Raw genomic sequence first — 20012 nt, forward strand, 5'->3', positions numbered from 1 at the left:
AGTGACCATCTGAATTAATTTTTATCTCCATTTTATAGCTGAGGAATTGGAATGCAGTTTATACCCAAGAATTGAAATGCAGGCTTCCTTGCCCGGAAGGTATGCCATTTGGAAATGTATTTTTAAAACTTTTTAAATTTTTTAATTTTTTTAATTCACCAAGTACCTTGAAAAAAGCCACTTACTCTGTAAATATTAAAGAGTGACAACACAGATAAGGGAAGCGGCCGACTTACGCAATCGGGAAGAGGCTCATTTATCCTGTGGTACAGGCCTGCCAACAAAAACAGACCGAATGTTATTTCAGTCACTGTGCTAGCTCAAAACATTGAAAAGAGTGAGCCCTTGTTTTTTTTTTCCCAGAAATCTTGTGCCCATTTTAAGTAACTTTTCTTGATTATCATTTTTCAAAAACTGAAGTGCATTTTCTTTATTTCCCATTCTACCTGTTGCTCTGGCAAAACAGGGGCAATGGAAAGGGAGAGAAGACAACCGAACTCAAACCAAACGGTGACGGTGGAGGCAAGAAGGCTCCCTCTTCCTATAGCAGGTTCAAATTCTCATTGGAAGAGAGATGTCATGGTAGCAGAACCCTCACAGCAATTGCTCCCAAAGTCATGAGTCAGCAGCACCTCAGCTAATGATGTTTATTTTTCTCTTCTCTCCTCCTATGACACAGAATATTGTATTTGCAATAATCTGTCCCTACATCTGTCTCCTTGAACAAACTGTAAGTATTTTGAGGGCAGGGGTTATTTTTATTCATCCATCTATCCCCAGCTCCAGGCACAAGGCCCGATATTGAGCAATTGGGTCCTTGCTAGGTGTTTGTTGAATAAATATTGTTCGATTGAGGTTTCTCAACTCTCAGCTGCCTTATTTGGACTTGTTTTATGAAAGATCACCCGAGGCTGTTCAGCCACTCAGTTTTCTATGTTTTAAATTTTACTTTCTGATTATATGCAAAACCACCAAAGAACTGCTGATGTGCCCTACAGATTTTTTGATTCCTTATAGACTTAATTTTCCTAGATTGCATAGTAGTCTTGTGCTATTAGTCTGCACTGAGGAGCAGCAAAAGCAGAATTTTTTGTTGTTGTTGTTAAATCACATTGTCTATAGTAGCACACACGTGAGAAGTTTCTTGCAGGTCTTAGGACTACAAACTGCATGCTTGTTAGCAATTAATTTTCTTTGAGTTAAGGAAAACATAATTTCTGTAAGAAATTGTATTTCCCTCTTCCTTTGGCTGCTGAGAACTTCGGGACAAATTTCTGAGCTGTGTCCAGGTATTATAGAGGATCCTGTGTGATAAGCATTTCTACGTCTTGTTCTGGCTTTATTATTTTCTTAAACTTTTGTCCTTTCACCCTGAATTTCCCTTACCATATCAAAATATAAAATAAATTATTGTTAATTATGTCAGTATGTTTAAGTCTTTTGTAAGGTGTATTGTGCAAATTAATGAAAATTTGGCTCCGTGGGAACACAGTTGTCTGGACTTTGCCTAGGACCTGTGCCTAGGGGAAGTGTCAACTAGCAGAGCTCATCTCCTTGACGTAATGGACCATGAGGAGCACCTGCCTCCAGCCCCTGCCCGTCCTGGTGGTGGGATAGCAGCTCGCAGGCACTAATGACACCTTTCTGACCCAGCACAATTACCTCCCCCTGAGATCCCTGGCAGAGAAACCCACACGTTCTCCAGCCCTTTGGAGCAGTAATTTGTACTCTCTCGTGCATTCAGTTAAATTAATAAGGTCACCCATTAAAGACCAGCTGGCCCGGAAGGAGCAAATGAGCTCAGAATTATTGGGGATCTGCTCTGGCTCTCATCATCCAGGGAAACGGCTCCGCTGTCTAATTCAGGGTTCGATATAATTTCATGTTAGGAAATTGGCTTCATCAAATGCGGTCATTATGCCGACATCCCCATGGAGAGCTGTGGAGTCTCTTTTCTCACCACAGGCCAGTGCTGCAGCCTGAGACTCCCCTCCTGCATCCCCCAAACATGCTTCCTGCCCCTCCGGCGTAGGTCCTGCCTGGAGTCCTTGCCCCCTCCGCCCTCCCCTTTGCCTCCCGCATCCTCCTGTATGCTCAGTGTCCTTTCCGATCCCATTTCCCTACCTCTCTGCCTACTCCAGGCCACATGAATCTCGTGGAATTGTCAAAGCGCTTATTTTCTGCCTCACTCACCAGGACACTTAAACACAACCAGGCAGCATATGATTACTTCTTTGTTGTGCGTCTACATACCCATCCTAGGGAAGGGATTGTCTTTTCTCTGTCTCCTACAGTACCTATCTGTGCTGTCATCAGTGCGGAGTTTTGCAAATGTCACTTTAAAGCATAGTTCTAAGACCATATATCAGTCCCTGAGACCCGTTGCCCATGACATCATGACACACAGTCCAGATTCCCTGCGTGGCCCTCAGGGCCAGCACAGCCTGCGCCTGACTCGCCCTCACATCTCACCCCTTTCCAGTTTAGCCAGAATCCTCCCCACCCCCATCTGACCACCACCCACAGCTAATCTCATCAGGGCCTCACTCTCCACCTTCCCCTGGTGATGTCTGGTCACCCCGGCCTCCCTTCAGCAAGAGTCCTGTGAGGTCAGTTTGGCCAGAATTCCTTTTAGTAATTTTCCATCCACTGACCCCATCCTGCTTCTTGGCTGCAAATCTCCACTTTTCCTTGTTGTGTTCTGAGTTGAGCCCGATCTCTCTCCCCTTCTGCACATGCTCATTGCAGTAATTCCTACACCCATTGTGATGGTCCTGAGTAAAGTCTGCCTTACTGTTTTAATAAGCATCGTGGAATTTTTTCTTTACCTCTTTCGACCTCTGATTTCCAGCCACATCAGCCTTGTCTCAAGTCTCTCCAGCACACCCAGCTCCCTCTGCCGCAGGGACTTAGTGTATACTGTCCCTCTGTCTGGAACGTTCTTTACTTGGCTCTACCCTTGCCTGGATCCTTTTTCACCATCAAATTGTATCTGAAGTGTCATCTCTGCTGGTGGGCAGGGGGTATTTCCCTGACTACCAATCTCAGGCAAAAATGCAAGGGCTCTTCCCGGCCCCATTCCTCACTCCCCCAGCACCTGGTGTGGCCGTGAGGAAGCTGTACCAGGTGTGCTCACCAAGCCTGCTTCCCTTCCCATGGTGCCAGGCTGACGTACCCTTCCTGGCTTCCCCTGCCCCGGCTGACGTGGCAGGGCACTCTGGCCCCAGGGCACCGCGAGTGTGATGATGGACTCCACTCCAGGCTGGCCCGTGTGACCCTCTGTCCCCTCGCCCTTGCCTTGGTGGCTGGGCAGAGACAGAGGACCCCTTGGGGATCATGGAAACCATCAGGTAAAAGAAAAGTGAATCCAAATGAGTGTTTGGAAAAAGACCTCCTTCTATCCACATTGGATTGTGATGTGAGTGAGAAATAAACCTTCATTTTATTCTACCACTAACATTTGTAGTTTATTCAGTATAGACATTAGTCCTCCCTCCTCCCTGATTAATACATTTTTTTCACTTTCTCCACAGTGTCAAAGCCAACTGATACATCATCTAGTTACAGACTGTGGTACCTGCCTCCCCCAAGCCAGTGGCAGGACTGCAGGCCCTTGATTGCTGCTGTAACCCACGGACAGCAGAGGCTGGCAAACAGCAAGTGCACAGTGAGTAAACAGCCGGCTGTCAGATACAGCGTGCAGTGCGCTGGAAACACGCCACACCCGGGAAGCAGCGACAGAACCTCAGAAGCCCAAGTAGAACCCGGGCTCCTTCCTTGCTGAGCGAGCTCGAGCCCAGCAAAGTGCCCCCTGCCCCCCAAGGCCCTCCCAGGTCTTTGCGTCTTCCTGGACCTGCAAGACAGATTGGCTTCTCAGAGCCATTTTCTGTAAAGAGAAAGGGAGTTGCTCGACAGCGTTTCACATCACCGTCCTGGGAGAGTTATATGGTGTCGCTCTGTGGAGGGCCATTCATCACCCACAGACACCAAACAGCTCCGGAGAACAACTGACTTCTGTGTGCCCCTCGAGGAAACATCTTTTTACAAAAAACAACATCCCATTGAAAGTCATTTTTAAGATGGAAGTGAAGATGAATGTGTGTGGTGTAAAACCCTGGGGTCTCCTGACAGGCAGAAGGCAATTACTCCAGCCCTGTGGCCATCAGCCTGGACAGCTCTTCCACAGAGGCAGAGCCAAGGCTGACAAGGCGCACGCCGATACCAGCAAACTGACGTCCCGGACCACTTGCATCAGACTCACCTTGGGAGCTTAAGGAAAAACGAGTCAGAGCAAACCCTGGGTCCTGGTGCAAACCAGTCGAATCAGTGTCTGCTTTTTGTACAAGCTCCTAAAGGATATTTATTCACCGTGAAGTTTTAGAGCCACTGGCCGAGAGGCCCCGAGTCCCTTCCAATGGCAGACAGGCCATGCAAGTTAGGTACAGAGATTCTTGGTGTATTTCCACATGGAAGCACTTCTGTGAGCTCATGTCTCTGGAGGTGCAAGGCCGGTGCCTTCGCCTGTCCCTTATTTAGTAATAGTAACTTTCAGGGACAGAGTGACTGCCTGAACCCCCAAGTGCTGTTGCCATAGGATATTCACATTCAAAGGACATCACGGGCTAGAAGAATTCCCAGTGGACCCCCTGGCTAGAATATGTTTGTCTAGTGTGAGAAGAGACATAAAAATAGGAAGCTTCTAGGGTTTTAGAACTTTCAGTTTCTCTAGGAAGTGAAGTCATGTTTCTCAGATATTCCCAACCTGACAGGTTCCCCAAGCAAAACCAGCTTCTGTTGTCATTTGTGTCACAAGGGAAGACTTTTAGGAGGGGCGGGGCAGGAGGGGAGTGGTGAAGGTCAGAGTTGGCTCCAACTCTAGAGGTCACTGGCTGGACTTACTCATAAATACATGGTGAAAATTGAGGGCTCACTAAGAGTGCTTGGCAGAGGCAGCCATGTGTCTCTCCACACCTGTTTTCCTTCTCTTCTCGGGTATTAGAATCCCTTGATGCTGGTCTGTGGCCACCTAGAGTAAGTGCTGAATATCTTCCTTGCAGCTACACACAGCCATGAGTCGAAGTTTTGGTCAATGGAATCTGGGTGGAATATACACTCAAAATTTCCAGGTTATTTTCTTAAGTTATGCACTTTTTGTTTCTTCTCTGTCTCCCCTTTCTCTATCCTGCTTCTTGCAGTGCAGACATCACTATTTTAGGCTGTAGGACTGAGGCCAACACAAGGAAGGCAGCAACAAGATGGGAGAAGCAGGGTCTCCGAGGGCTTCTGGGAGCAGAGTGGCCAAGAGCCTTGGACTGCTTGCTTTGGGACGTGACTTACATGAGGAAGAAAAATAAACATCTATAATTTTTAAACTCTGTGGACTTTTTTAGTGAATTGTAGCCTTTGATGTTTTATCTCCTTGTGGAGGCCAGTGTTGGAGTTTGCCAATAATGTAGCAGAGCGGCTGATCAAAGGCACGAAGAAGGCAACGTGTCTTTCATGGAAGCAGAATGCGAAGTCCTAGGTTTAAATCCTGGCCCTGTTGTGTTTGGGTCCTGTGACCTCAGCTGTATCCCATCACTTACAAACCTCGATGAACTAATGCTAACTTGTAGAATGGGAATAATAGTATCTCCTCCCTAACAGCTGCTGAGAAGTTTTGGTCAATGGAATCAGGTGGAAAATCCACCCACAATTTCCAGTGGATACTCCCAGGCTCAGTGCCCACAAACAAGGTGCTGTGCTCTGTGTTTGTCTTTCCAAGTTCACCTCCATGACCAAATCTTCTTCACACAACCTAGGTCTTACGAGAGCTTTCAAATCTATGTTAGGAACTCGCTTGTTATTTAGTGTTCATTTTTAAGCAAAATGTGTGGCTTTTTCAGCATTCGACTCTGTTCATATCTACCTGCTGATTCTTCACGAGGTTCTTTAAACTGGGTTCCCTCCAGCTGTGAGGCACAGGGACTCAGTGGCCCCCATCACCTGGGTGACCCCTCATCATAAGATGAAAAGCCTGAGACCAAAACTGTTGGGCTCACAACAGCAAGTTCCATTGTGATAGATCTGAGTTCTCTAATGATTTCTTTCCAAACTATTGAACTTCTGTTGGGCCCGGTTTGCCTTGTCTATAGAGTGAGTATAATAAAATCAGTACCTTGCAGCTAAATTAGACAAGTTTATAAAAAACTTGGTGCAAACAGGGGACTCTATTATGTTGGTTGCTTTCCTTTTCCCTCCACCACTCAATGGTGTCACAGAGACACCAAATTCAAATTCTGGGCTCCAGACTTAACACCCCAGGTTCTTTCTCTGTGCTGCACTGACTCTCGCAGTCTTTACCTTTTAGGAACTAGAAGTTATTTGGGGATAGAGGGCATCGAGCTGATTTTCATCTCAGTATGATAACAGTCCACACCCTTCCCCCCAGCAGGTTCCAAACTTCAGAACATCTTCAGTTTGGCGTCGATCCACGTCTGTAGGAAAACGCAGGAATAAAATTCCTTATGTTCCTCTTCACTATCTCTGCATGAAGGATTATGTTGTTCAAAGATCTTTGACTATATGGCTTATACTTGGGGAGAAGGAAGGGAAGAGGAAGGAAGAGAAGGAGGGAGAAAGAAGTAGAAATAGAGGTAGAGATAGAGATAGAAAAATACATATACGCACACTGTCATGTGCCACATAGTGATGTTTCGGTCAACGGTTGACCAAATAATGATGGCGGTCTCATAAGATTATAATGGAGCTGAAAATCCCTATTGCCTAGTGACATCATAGCTGTTGTAATGCTGTAGTGCTACATTTACTCACTTGTTTGTGGTGAGTGTGTAGACAAACCTACTGCATCGCCAGTCATATAAAAGTGTAGCACAAACAATTATGTCCAGTACGTAGTACTTGATGGTAATCCATGGCTATGTTACCGGTTTATGTATTTACTATACTATACTTTTTGTCTTTTTTTCTAGTGTACTGTACTTCTACTTATATATAAAAAGAGTTAACTGTAAAACAGCCTCAAGCTGTCCTTCAGGAGATGTCCAGAAGAAGGCATTATTATCACAGGAAATGGCAGCTCCATTCGCGTTATTGTCTCCAAAGATCTTCTAGTGGGACAAGATGTGGAGGTGGAGGATGGTGATATTGATGATCTTGACTCTGTGTAGGGCTAGGCTAATGTGTGTGATTGTGTCTTAGTTTTTAACAATAACAACAAAAAATAAAATAAAAAGTAAAAAAAAGTAAAGAATAATTAAAAATTAAAAAATAACATGGATGAGGACATAAAGAAAATATTTTGTACAACTGTACAATGTGTTTGTGTTTTAAGCTGCATTACTACAAAAGAGTCAAAAAATCAAAAAATTTAAAAAGTTTATAAAGTAAAAATTTACAGTAAGCTAAGGTTAGTTTATTTATGGAAGAAAGAATTTTTTAAAAAAAATAAATTTAGTGTAGCCTAAGTGCACAGTGTTTATAGAGTCTACAGTAGTGCACATTAATGTCCTAGGCCTTTACATTCACTCACCACTCACTCACTGACTCACCCAGAGCAACTTCCAGTCCTGCAAGCTCCACTCATGGTAAACGCCCTGTACAAGTGTACTATTTTCAATCTTTTATACTGTGTTTTTACTATATCTTTTCTATGTTTGGATACACAAATACTTACCAATGTGCTCCGATTGCCTACAGTATTCAGTACAGTAACATGCTGTACAGGTTTGTAGCCTAGGAGCAATAGGCTGTACCATATAGCCCGGGTGTGTAATAAACTATACCATCTAGGTTTGTGTCAGTACACTCCATGATGCTCACACAATGAAGAAATCACCTAATGATGCATTTCTCAGAATGTATCTGTCATTAAGTGAAACATGACTGTATATATATACACGGGACAAAGAGAGAGACTCAGTCTCTCTGCATTTCAGTTTATTCCCTGAATGCCTTGATTGTTATGAGCTAATAATTTCAAGCCACGGAAATATAAAAAAAAGACATGAAGTTGATATGAGAATTGACCTTGTTCAACACCCTCATTTTATAAGGAAGGAAGTAATTCCTAAGGAATGCCACAAAGTTCTCCTAAAATAAATGATACTAATAAGCTCTATGAAGATTAAAAAAAAATTTCAAGCCACAAATAGTCCAAACTCACAGAAATAGCTACACAGGAAACATTTAATGGGAATTTGAAGAACAGGCTAAATGTTCTCACTAGGTGGCCCTCGGAAATTTACTTCCCTTCTCTAGTTCTTAAATTCCTCATCTGCAAAGTACAGTATTACAACCTCAGACAAGCTGAGTCCCTGGGATCTTTCATTTTTATTTTCTTCTTTAAAAAAATCTGTGCCCAAAGGTGGTTATATGGACCTAACACAAACTGGAGGAATGAATGGATGGATGAGTGAATGAATGGTGATAGGGAGGGCAGCTGTCTCCCATCCCATTCCCTGGGTGCTCTGCAGAAACTCAAGTGAAATGTCCCGAAGCAATTTTTACCTAGAGAATTAAGAGCAGCTTCTTGGTGGGGACAGTCTTGATTCTTTGTTTCTTAGCCAGTGATTCTCAAAATAACAGTCTAGAACTCCCTGAACTGGAATTATCTTCAAAGTAAGGATTCCATGGCCTCACTACAGGCCTGCTAAAGCATAAACCCTATCTGTTGTGATTCTAAAAAACACTGAGTTTTGAAGACAATGGTTAACTCCTTCGGTTTACTAATTTTGGGATGATTTGAAATCATGGCTTGTGTTTACAAGAACTGGGCAAACACCTTGTCTCAGCAATTCAACTGTCAATTTTTATTTGTTTCTGTGTACCAATATTCCCAACATCCTGGGGAGAACCAGGCTGACACCAGCCTCCGCTAAACACATACAGGCATTGCAACATCTAGAAATAGCCAGCAGGGGGCATTGCAGACTCACAAATTCTATACTTTGGTGCTTCTCCCTCTAGTTCTAAAATTCTTATTAATTTTTCTTTTAAAAGTAGGAAAAGAATCAACCTTAAAGACTGCTTTCCTTAGAAAACTTATATACATATATTTTTTTCTTGACAAAATGAAATTTGTCTGTTTAATTGAATCGGCCAATATCTATTTTTATCAGGGTTTTTACTGTGTGTGGTCACGTAAGACAGAGGGACCCACTTTCTAAATAGGGCATCTCCTGAAATTTCATTCTTTATTCAGTGGAAGGAGAAAAACTCATGGGTTTATTTTGTGGAAAAACATAGCACTGTTTGTTCTCTCTCTACGTAAGCCTCTGAGAAGGTATTGACACTGACGGATGGTCCCAGTTTGAGTATGTGTCTGCCTCCTTCTCTAGGCCTGGAGTATTTTTTTTTTTTTTAAATTTATCTTTTGATAGATTGCTTTTAGTATACTAAAATATATGCCACTGAATAAAATTATAAGACATGAATATGCAAAAAAGAAGAGAATAAAAATCACTATAATGTTACCATGCCAAGACAAGCACTGTATTTGATTATAGCCAAATCACTCAGATGCACACACACACACACACAACACACACACACACACACATACAGAGACTATATATACACATACACACATATATACGGTCTGTATATGTACACAGAGATATATACATTTGGAGAGACTATACATATGTGATCACACCATGCATACTGCTTTTTCCCCGGGTTTTTCACAAAACTATATATCGACCTATCCATGACAATGAATATGCTTCAACATCACCATTTTTTAATGGCTACAGAGTATTTTCTCACATGGAGGCCCTACCCCATTTTTAACTAATCTCACGGTAAAACATTGGAAACAACTTGAAGTATCGGGGAATGTTACAAATGCCACTGTGATGAGCATTCTTTCACGTAAACCCTTATGCACATCCTTGATTTTATCAGGTTCTGCTATATTTTAGTAGGCATTTGTAGTGGTTCATAAGTATGCATAGGCTGGGATGGCGTGATTTCTGCTAAGCATTTTTGGCAGGGTATAGATTCTATTGTGCACAGGCAAGCCTGGGCAGCTTTATCTCAACTGACTTTTTGGGGGTTTTGATTTGCTTTCTTTTCCTTGCGTGTCTCTCTAGAACGGTGTCAATGAAATGGAATGCCCACCTGTCAGTTCTTCTCCGCCTTACCCACGGTGGGGAGCAGGATGGAAAGGGAGGGTACTGGTGGGCTGCTCTATTTTACCCGTGTGGTTTAGAATTCACCAGCCACTGCATCAGATAAGCAACTTCAGTCCCACTTCCCATTCCCCTTAGAATTCTCTAGAGTTTCCTCCAGGACTCCTGAGGGTGAAAGGAGGGAATGAGAGGGGCAGCCAGGTAGAAGAGGCTATTTGAGATTAAAGACTCCAGTGCAATTAGGAAGCATCTACCTTCAGAGAACACAACCTCTGTTAGGCCCAACTGGAGAATTTAATAAGGACATTTTCTGTCAGAGGGGTTAGAGGTGGGTGCTTTCTCCCTACTTAAACTCATACTTCACGATTTTACTTTGCTTCTGCCCAATTCTCACTGCTGTTTGGGACATGCTGAGTGCCTGTTGTATACCCCAACCTGCTCTGTGATGAAGCTTTCAAATTCATTTGCTGATTACACAACTCCCTATGATTTCATCACTTCTTTGCACTTTCTCTGGACTATTTCTTGATTTTTCTGTCTCATTCCTCTCATCATATTGAGCCACCAGCTTTCTAGGGAAGCTCAAGGGGACTTTCCCTGAAATAACAACCTTCCAAGACCAATAGTATATACTTTTACTCAAAACTTGAATGGGCTCCTATGAAGTGCCTGGTACCAGGAAACAGGGTCTCACAAGAGACACAAGAGACGCATAAAATGTGGCTTCTGAACCATTCTTTCACTCAACTCATGTTTTGGGGAAAACCTATTGTAGAGTTTAGTTGATTGAACATGAATGAGCAGCCACAATACTAGCACCAAGGCACACATACCCATTTCACAGACGGAGAAACTCAGACTCAGAGGGACCTACGCTTCATTCAAGGCTGCGCAGCTAACGAGTGCAGAGCCAGGATCCCCACCTAATCTGTGAGTGTCCAACGCTTGTGAGAGTCACAGACCAGGCTGTACCCTGGGAACAACTGGAGAGAAAGATTGTAAGTAGCTCATGTCATTATAAACAGGTCAATAGTTCTATGGAAAGAAAAACAAAAAGAATGGAAAGAACAGCCCAACAGACCCATGCTGACATTCCCACCGCTTAGATGACAGGGGCCCTGACTCACCTGTGGCACTGTTGAGGCGCGGCCATGACCTAGGGCAGAAAAGAGAACAACATGAGTGTCAGCTGCCCGGAGTTCACCAACCTCCCCCACAGGAGTGGGCAGTCATCAAATGCTGTTTTATAAATCAACCTATGAAATTTCCTCATGTTTGTGTTATTATAGACCAGAAGTGACATATTTTTTATAGAGAATATAGAAAGTAGGAAAAAAACATGTAGAAGAAAATAAAAATCAATTTGGTGATTTTCATGTACATATGTGTATCTGTGTATGAAGATGTATGCATGCATTTAAATATATATATGTATAAAAATAACACAAAAGAATGTATAGGATTCAGATGTTACAAATATATTCTATATCTTTAAATATTATTCAAAAAGATTATATTTATTGGCTAAATGATATTTCACGGGGGCTATTTAGTTCTTGCTAGTTTTGACTTTTGTAAATAATGTTGTAGAGTGCATTTATTCTTGCATTTTAAATCTCATCTCTGAAAATTTCCATGGGGAGACTTTATCAGGCGCAATGAAGGGGTGAGATGATGTGAACATTCGAGTCCCTTCGTTGCATATTACTCAGTTGCTTTCTGGATGAGCTGAGTCAATTCATATGAGTTTGTATTCTTATCCATAGAGGGTGAAGTGACCATTTCTCTGCATTTGACCACCATCAAATCCATACTTTGAAATCATACTACCTACTTGCCCCTTGATTCCTTATTTTACCCATTTCACTTCCTTGATGTCTAGTAAGATTGACATTTTTTTTCTAAAAGGTTTCGGGCCATTTGAGTTTCCTCTTTGGTAAGTTATCTGTACATGTCTTCGCACATTTTCCGACAAGTTCTTTGCAGAGCCACGGTGTTTGCCCTGGGACAGTATGCTTTCGGAAGCACATTTTCCCTAGATTTTGGGAAGTGACAGGAAAAGCCCCAAGGCAATGGAAAGCTCCAAAGGATGCTGCTTCCATGAGCCGACTTGTTTGTGTCTTTAATAATCCCGGCCCTTGCATTATACCTTTCCTCCGAGGCTCTCAAAGTGCGTCACAGGAGCAATTAACTGAGCATCGCAACACTCATCGGGTGTAAATATTTATGAGGCCTATTTGGTGGCTGGGACACTGGGCACAGAATAGCTAAGCAGTGAGATGTTAGTAACCAGGAGACCCCAGTTAACAAGTTCGGCTTGCAGCCTACTCTGTTGCCTTCTGTTCAGCATGTTCATCCTCAGAGTGACCCTGTGGGGTAGCTGTCAGTGCCTCAACTTCACAGAAGAGGAAACAGGGCATTCAGACAGCCCAAACCTTGCCCAGTCCACAGAGCCACTAACAGTGAGGGAGTTGGCAGCAGCCTCTCTGCCTCCCGAATCCTGCCCCGTGCCTGCTGGAAGTGGCCGGTTGGGCTTCGGAGGCACCGTGCAGCTGCGGCCTGGGGGCCCTCGTGGTTAGCAGTTGGCGTCCTTGCAAGTTGCCTGCGATTCTGCAGAAATTAACAGTAAATCAGCCGGTGAGGAGCAAATCATTTATCTTGGGTGCGAGAGCTCTCCCAACACTTTAAACATATGGTTTCTTCCCTGACATCTTGGTCTTTGATTAAGGGCCCCAAAGGCTCCTCAAACTGTAACTCATGACATGTGAAGTGCAAATGGTATGTTGTCGTGACTGCATCCAGTGAGCTTAACGTAAGTGTGGCAAGTCATCCCACTTGTGATCCGAGGCCGCTGCTCCAACACAGGCAGTGTGCAAATCCGAGCCCAGGCATTTTGAATGAAAAGGCAAATGCTTCCTGGGATCCTAGAAAGAACCTTGGCTTTTAAATTAGGGTTCTGGCCTTCTTCTGATCTTGACCACATCTGGAGTTTAGAATCAAAGACAGTACTAGAAAGCATGTTGGAAATGATATTGTCCAACTCATTAGTTTTCTATACTGGGGCCTAGAGTCACTAGAGCATCATTGCAAGTCTCAGACTCTTAAAGGCAGGACTAAGCTCATCTGACATAGAGTCCAGAGACACAAGAGAAGAGCCAGTATTTTCGAGCACCTGTTCAGGAACTGAGGCAGGTTCAAGTCTGGTTGGTAGGCATTTCATTTTCATGGGCCAGTTCGACCCATTTATTTATAATTATCTTCACAATTTATTTTTTTCCAATTTGACTTTTATAGTTTAATTTTTTTAATATACAAAATGCTGTACATAGTTAATGTCTACAACTTAATGAGTTAAGTATAAACCTGTGAATGGATAAATATTACATGATACCACTTTTGTCATAAATTGGAAATAGTCAAACTCACAGAAGCAAAGTGGAAGGGTGGTTGCCAAGGGAAAGGAAGAAATGAGGAGGTATCAGTCAAAGGATACGAAGTTTTGGTTATACAAGACAAGTAGGTCCTAGAGATCCACTGGGCAGCACAGTGCCTATAGTTAACAGTACTTTATTGTATACTTAAAATTGTGCAAGAGAGTCAGTCTTACGTTGTGTTCTCATCATATGCACGAACATATAATAAATACAGAGGGTGGGAGGCAACTTTCGGAGGTGCTGGGTATGGCATAGCTTTTGGCTGGCAGGCATTTCCAGCTCCAGTCTGCAAGGCAACTAAAACTTAGAAGGGTTCAGCAACTTGCCTGAATAGCACACCAAGGAATTGGCTGAGCTGGGATTTGTCCAACTCTAAATCCCTTCTTATTTACAAGCCTGTAGACTGCAGAGTTCTCTGCATTTGGGAGCTTCCTCCCGATTGTCAAGGCTGTCTGAAAGTGGCTTATCTGATCCTCTCTGCCTCTCAGTGGGGCCCCAGACTGATGGCGCTCATTCAGATGTCACATCCTCTGGGATTATGCACCCTAGGGCTCTCCTTGCGTCAATGCAAGCCAAGTGAGTTAGCAGAGGAAGCATCAGCAAAACCGGGGCGGGATGTTGTTATTCCAGCTGAGCCCGCTGCTGTGAGCGAGCACTGGAGAAACAAAGAGGGGAGGGCAGAGAGGAAGGTGGGAACCAGCCGCCCAGGGCCCAGGAGGTGTCCCCAACACCGCAGTTTTGTCTGGCTGGTGTATAGAAGGACATTGTCTCAACACTAGCAGCGAACAAGCTCTCTGAAAAGGCTCCTGTGTTAACACTCTGCAGCTTGACAGCGTAGGGTGATTAATGAAAGATGCTGCTAGCAAACTTCATGGAGATTTGATGTGCTCTATCTGTGCTCTGGCAAGGCGCATGTGTTAGCAAGCTGCTGCTTGCCAGGGAGTTACAAGGATGCACCCCAGCTTCCTTTCATCAGCATCCATAACCCGGCCACGTGTGAACAGGCCACAGCTGTATGGTATTATGGTTTGGCAGCCACACTTCTGCCCTCCTTACCCCTGCCCCCTTCCACATCTGGGCCCGAGGGAAGCAGGTCTTCCTTCCTCTGTATTTCCGGTGTGTACAGGCACGTGTGAACACTGTGGCAAGGGAGTTTACGGAACAGAAAACGAACAAGGCTGACCCTCGGAGGTCTATGGTTTTCAATATTTAAAGCTCGTTACAAATATGGATTTTTAATTCTGGATTATTTTTAATTTTTAATACTTTTAAATAATTTAAGACCTTTAATAATTTTTAAATGATACTAAAGAAAACTCATTTTCTCTCCTGCTGCCTGGTAGAACTGGATTTGACGAAGTAGGCAGGGTGTACTTGTGTTCTGTTTGTCCATGGGAACAAAGTGTGGATGGTGTGTTATTCTGGTCCCATAGAGATGGGATTTGGCCCTGTCTCCAGGGTCAAGCTCCTGGCATGGAGACAAATAACTCATCGCCCCCTCGAGTGTGGTGTGCGGTCCTCTCTGGGTATCCCCAGGCACTGACTACTGGTCCAGAGTTCAGCAGCAAAACCCTTGGGACGTGATCAGGGTGATTTCACACTGCCAGCCTTTTCTGTTTCCCAAACCTCCAAGATTAACTGGCTCAACTCCACATTTCATTTTAAATTCTGCCCTGGAAATTAAAAAGCTACTCTAGAATAAAATTTCCTAATTTTTGAAAGACAGTTGATATTTCTAAGAGCCACTAATCTCATTTTTAATATAATCTAGAGAGAAATGAAGAAGGATCTAATGTTTCTAAATTCATTCCCTTCTTCTCTCTATTTGAATGTATTGTGTCAGGAACTGACCACTTTACAAAAATGATTTTACCCAAACCTCATAGCAATTCTTGACAGAAAGCACCTTTATCTCAATTTTAGGGCTATTATAGGATACTACTAGCACCAAATGGACATTATGGACTAGGAACTAACCCTTTCATTTTACAGCTCGATTGACTGAGGTTAGCCCCTGGGAGCCACAGCCAGCCTGTCTGATGGTAGATCTCAGCTTCCTTCCTCTCCACCACTCAGAGGTGGTGGGTTCTTATCAGGGAGCTGTGGGGCTACAGTTTGGAGATGCACAGTGTACTCAGAGAGTAGGGAACCTCGGGGTGAGCCAGCAAGGCCTGTGTCATCCTGGGGGCAGTGTGGAGCTTTGCCAGGCATACGGATAAAGGATACTCAGAACTGCATCTCAGAAAAGTAATGTAGGAACACACAGGATGGATTGGGGTGGAGGGAAGGACTGGGCTTTATAAAGTCCAGAGGAAAGGTAGTGATGACCTGGACAGTGTTTTCCTTGCTTCCCATGTGGCCACCAAAGCTCTTCTTTCACCACCTGGGTACATCCCTGACACCTATGTCATTGAGCTCACACTCACATCACTAGAACAAAACCAACTTGAATTCTCAGACTTCCTAAAAGGGATACCCAGTGCCTAATGCAGCGCCTAGAGCACGTGCACACCAATGTGCCGTTGAATGAGCATGAGCGCGTGAATGCCACGCACACATGCACAGAGGAGCATAGAACAGAGGAGCATGCCAAGGGCGAGATACCTAGAGATGCACCGCAGACCCATCTGGGTCTATACATGGGCCTGCCCTAGCCCAACAAGGCCAACGGAGTGCCTAGCATGTAGTAGGAGCCTACTCAGTGTGTGTATGCAAATGCCACTTGTGTTTGCCTTGGAATAAGCTGCATGTGTTTGTCACAGGTTACAGATGGAGCGTATTGGCCAGCTGCAATCACTCTGAAGCAGATGCAACTCACCCCAAGGTGGAATCAGGCCAAGGTTCATACTTAATAAGTGAGTAAATGGTTTCATTCTTTCTTAAAGACATTCCAATTAGTTTCAAGAATCTTCTTTTTATCTATTTTATTTTTATAAAAATATTTGGGGCAGGCAACTCCCTGAAGGGATCCTGGGGAGAACACTGGAAGTGTTTGGTATCACCTAGAACTATCACAAAGCTCACACCCCACAAAGGCCTGGCCCCACTCCCACCTCCTCGGTAAGCTGCCCTGCCAGGGCCCACCTGGACTCTTCCCTCCTCTGAGCTCTTGTGGCATTTCTTGCTCTAATAATATACCTAATAAACCTAGAAGGTGGTATGTAAGTACATAATTATTAATTTATTATGTAAATCTCATATTGCTAAACCTTGTGTTTTTTTTTCTTTTCTCAACTAGATTTCAAGTTCCTTGAGGATAGAAAACATGTCTTTGTAAGCTATAGTCCCTCTCATATAAGTTATCAATGCTCCTGACAAATATTAAAACATGAAAACAAAAATATTTGGCATTTTAATGAGTTCTACAGCAGACAAGTAAGAGAAAGATGATTTGCCATGCCTTGTTAGCCCAGGTGGGCAGAACAGCTCCTGAGTCCAAACTCTCCTCCACCCTCTCTCTGACCCTCCCTTAACTTGGTCTCTGCCTTCTAGCTCTTCTCCTTTCCATCTTTCTTCCCGGTTAGATTTCTTATCTCATCTGTTTAAGTATTAATAAGTTTCAGGTACTGTATGAGGCTCTGGGTATACTACATGCTACCAACATCCTGGAGTATCAACACCATAAAACCCTAGTGGGTCCTGACTTTATTTTCCCTTCTTCCTCACCTCTCTTCAGCCAGTGTTTATTGAGCATCTATTACTTAGGAGCTGCTCCAGACAATTAATTACAGGAAAGTGTGTGGAGGACCACGCTGCATTTGATGCATCCTCTGTGAAAGAACCCTGGGTCTGCCATAAAGCTCTCTGCTTGTGAGATCTTTCTGGAGGACACTGCCTTCTGCATAGCAAGGTGGGCCAGAGCAACAGATGTGTCTCTTATGGATCTCTCAGTGCTAGGGAGTTCCAGGGCAGCTGCAGAGCAGGTGGGGCAAGACAAGAGCCATGAGGAGAGCAGACAGGCAGCAGTGGCCATTGGACTCCTAGGCTTGCCTGGCTGGAGGGGCCCAGGAGAGGGCTCCTTGTGCATGGAATGGAAGAGGGCTCCTGTCTCCAAAGGATGATGACTGCCTCTCATGGGCCCCAAGAAATTACAGCCACCTGCAGCTTGTCCCGCTGGAATTAACTATTGCTGCAGGTGCTAGTGGCAGAAGGAAAAAAGTCAGTAGTCAATGAGGTGATGAACTGGGAAGGGTCCAAACGTGGAAAGTGAGAACGGCACTGTTAGTACCAATGCTGTCAAGAGTGGAGTAGGAAAGGGGGTTTGCACTTGGAAAACGAAGCCACAGATTGGAACCTTGGCTCTGCTGCTCACTGAAGTGTGACGTGGCCAGCCCTTCACCTCCCCGATCCTATGTCCCTCATGTCCCCACAGGGCCTGTGTCTGTTTCAGCCATGGCACGTGGCACAGCCTTATGACCTGTTATAGGTAGCATTTTATGGTGCCAAGCTCACTCTACTGCCCTACTGTAGACTGGGTATCCTGATGGCAGGGGCTGTCTTGTTCATCTTTGATTTTCCCAGTGCTCAACACAGTGACCTTAATGGGACTCATGTAAGGGGTCAGACATTTCACAGTGGCGACAACAGCTCTCAAACCCACCATCTCACTGGCCCCATCTTCTCTCTTCTTCCCTCCATCCCACTTACTGTCCCTCAGCCAGTGGGGGCAGAGCCGGATGTGAGCCCAGAGGCCTCTCCCCCAGCTCCAAAGCTTGTGCTCCTGGTAACTAATGCTTCCAGCTGAAGCTTTCAAACTCGAGTGGTATCAGGCGATACTGGGAGGGCTTGTTCAAACACAGGTGGTCGGCTCCAGCACTTGCCTTTCTGATGCTGTAGGTTGGAGTTTGAGAATCTGAATTTCTAAGCTCCCAGGAGATGCTGATGCTGCTGGACCCAGTCCTAACTCTATGAAGCAGTGCTGTATCAGAGATGGGGCTGTGCTCTTCAGGAGTGCAATGCACACGCCCCTTCTTCATGGGGGAACTCTCAACACGAGCTATTAGTGACTCACAGAAACAGAAATCTAAATTCATATGTATACCTTTTTATCACTTAGAGCCCAGAAAGAGCACTTGATTTGAAGTCAGACTCTGAATTCAAGTCCAGCTGGTACCATTTGCTGGCTCTGTGGTGGTGACCAAAGCATGTCATTGCTCTCAGTTACTCAACTCCTTATCTATAAATAGGAACAATAATACCTACTTCAGGGCGTTGCTGTGAAGGTTGGATGGCAAAGTTCCTTTCATGGTGTCTGGTACACATTAAGTGGTCAATTATTGATTTGAATTTGGACTTAATTGGAAAAAATCAATTGCTACATTTCTATCTCTATATACATGAGAAACAGCACAAAACAGAAGTGGGTATAGGAGATTTAGTCCGATGAATTCCACGGGACATTATAGGACACATTCATCTCGATGTTGCAGAGGGATCATGGACAATGAATGTGGATGTGATCTGTGTTCTTGGAGAAACTCTGGGGCCGTATGTTCTGGGTGAGGCCCCAGCACTCAGCCTCTTATGTTGTATGGTAGCAGGAGGTCAATGCCTGTTAGAGCTGGGGGGCGTGGTTGGCCTGGAGGTGGGGCAGCCCTTCTGCACCTGTCAGGAGAGTTAACTCCCACACTCCACTTAGCATGAAGGCAGCAGCACAGACAACCCGGGGTTCGGTCCACATTATTTAATAGGATTAATAATCATGTCTACCATTTCCCATATCACAACTAGCCATTTAGCCTCAGGGGAAGTTATTTACCCTCTCTGCGCAGCGTTCTTCTCTCCTGTAAAATGGAGACTAATAAGAATGTGATTGTTGGGATCCTGTGAGAGCTGCGTATGAAGCTCTTAGAACAGAGCCTGGTACATAGTGAGCACTCAGTGACTATGAGCCTGTGCTATTTATTGAAAACCTACTATGTTCCAAGCACACTGTAGAGATCATTCATTTGTTTTCCAAACACTGGGCCCTGCTATAGGTTGGGGGATTCAGTGGTGGACAAGAGAGTCTACTGTTTCAAATACCATTTCTAAAGCATGAGGATCTGGAAGGGCAGGAGGCTTCAGGTCAGCCACGATTGCAATCCGGACCCCATGCACTCATTCTGCACCGCAACACTGCCCATCAATATCTTCCTCCTTACCTCCATCACTAAATGCCAATAATTATAATTTCTATGGGAATGGATATATTGGCTTAATAGTTATGAAAGGAAGATGGTCGAACCAAATATGTAGTTTTCAGACATTTTAATTTGATTTATATATCCCAAATACTCATTTTTTTTTGTTTTTTAAATCATAGACTTTTTTTTTTCCTTTTATTTCAGCATATTATGGGGGTACAGATGTTTAGGTTATGTATGCTGCCCTTGGTTCCCCCCACCAAGTCTGTGTTTCAAATATGTCCATCCTTCGGGTGGTGCGCATTGCACTCCTTGTGTAT

The 20012-nt window shown here is 44.2% G+C and overlaps 1 protein-coding gene across 1 annotated transcript in view; it reads right to left on the bottom strand.

The window, feature by feature from the left end:
* The window catches only part of CLNK (cytokine-dependent hematopoietic cell linker), a 105906-nt gene that overhangs the window by 60747 nt on the left and 25147 nt on the right, over window positions 1–20012 (bottom strand). Inside the window, exons 4-5 of the mRNA XM_012664266.1 lie at window positions 11261–11289; window positions 237–274 (exon numbers count right to left, since the gene is read on the bottom strand). Coding sequence (XP_012519720.1) covers window positions 237–274; window positions 11261–11289 — 67 coding nt within the window. The remainder of the gene's footprint in view (window positions 1–236; window positions 275–11260; window positions 11290–20012) is intronic.

This window comes from Propithecus coquereli, unplaced genomic scaffold, assembly GCF_000956105.1.
Source record: "Propithecus coquereli isolate 6110/MARCELLA unplaced genomic scaffold, Pcoq_1.0 Scaffold88, whole genome shotgun sequence".
NCBI lineage: Eukaryota > Metazoa > Chordata > Mammalia > Primates > Indriidae > Propithecus > Propithecus coquereli.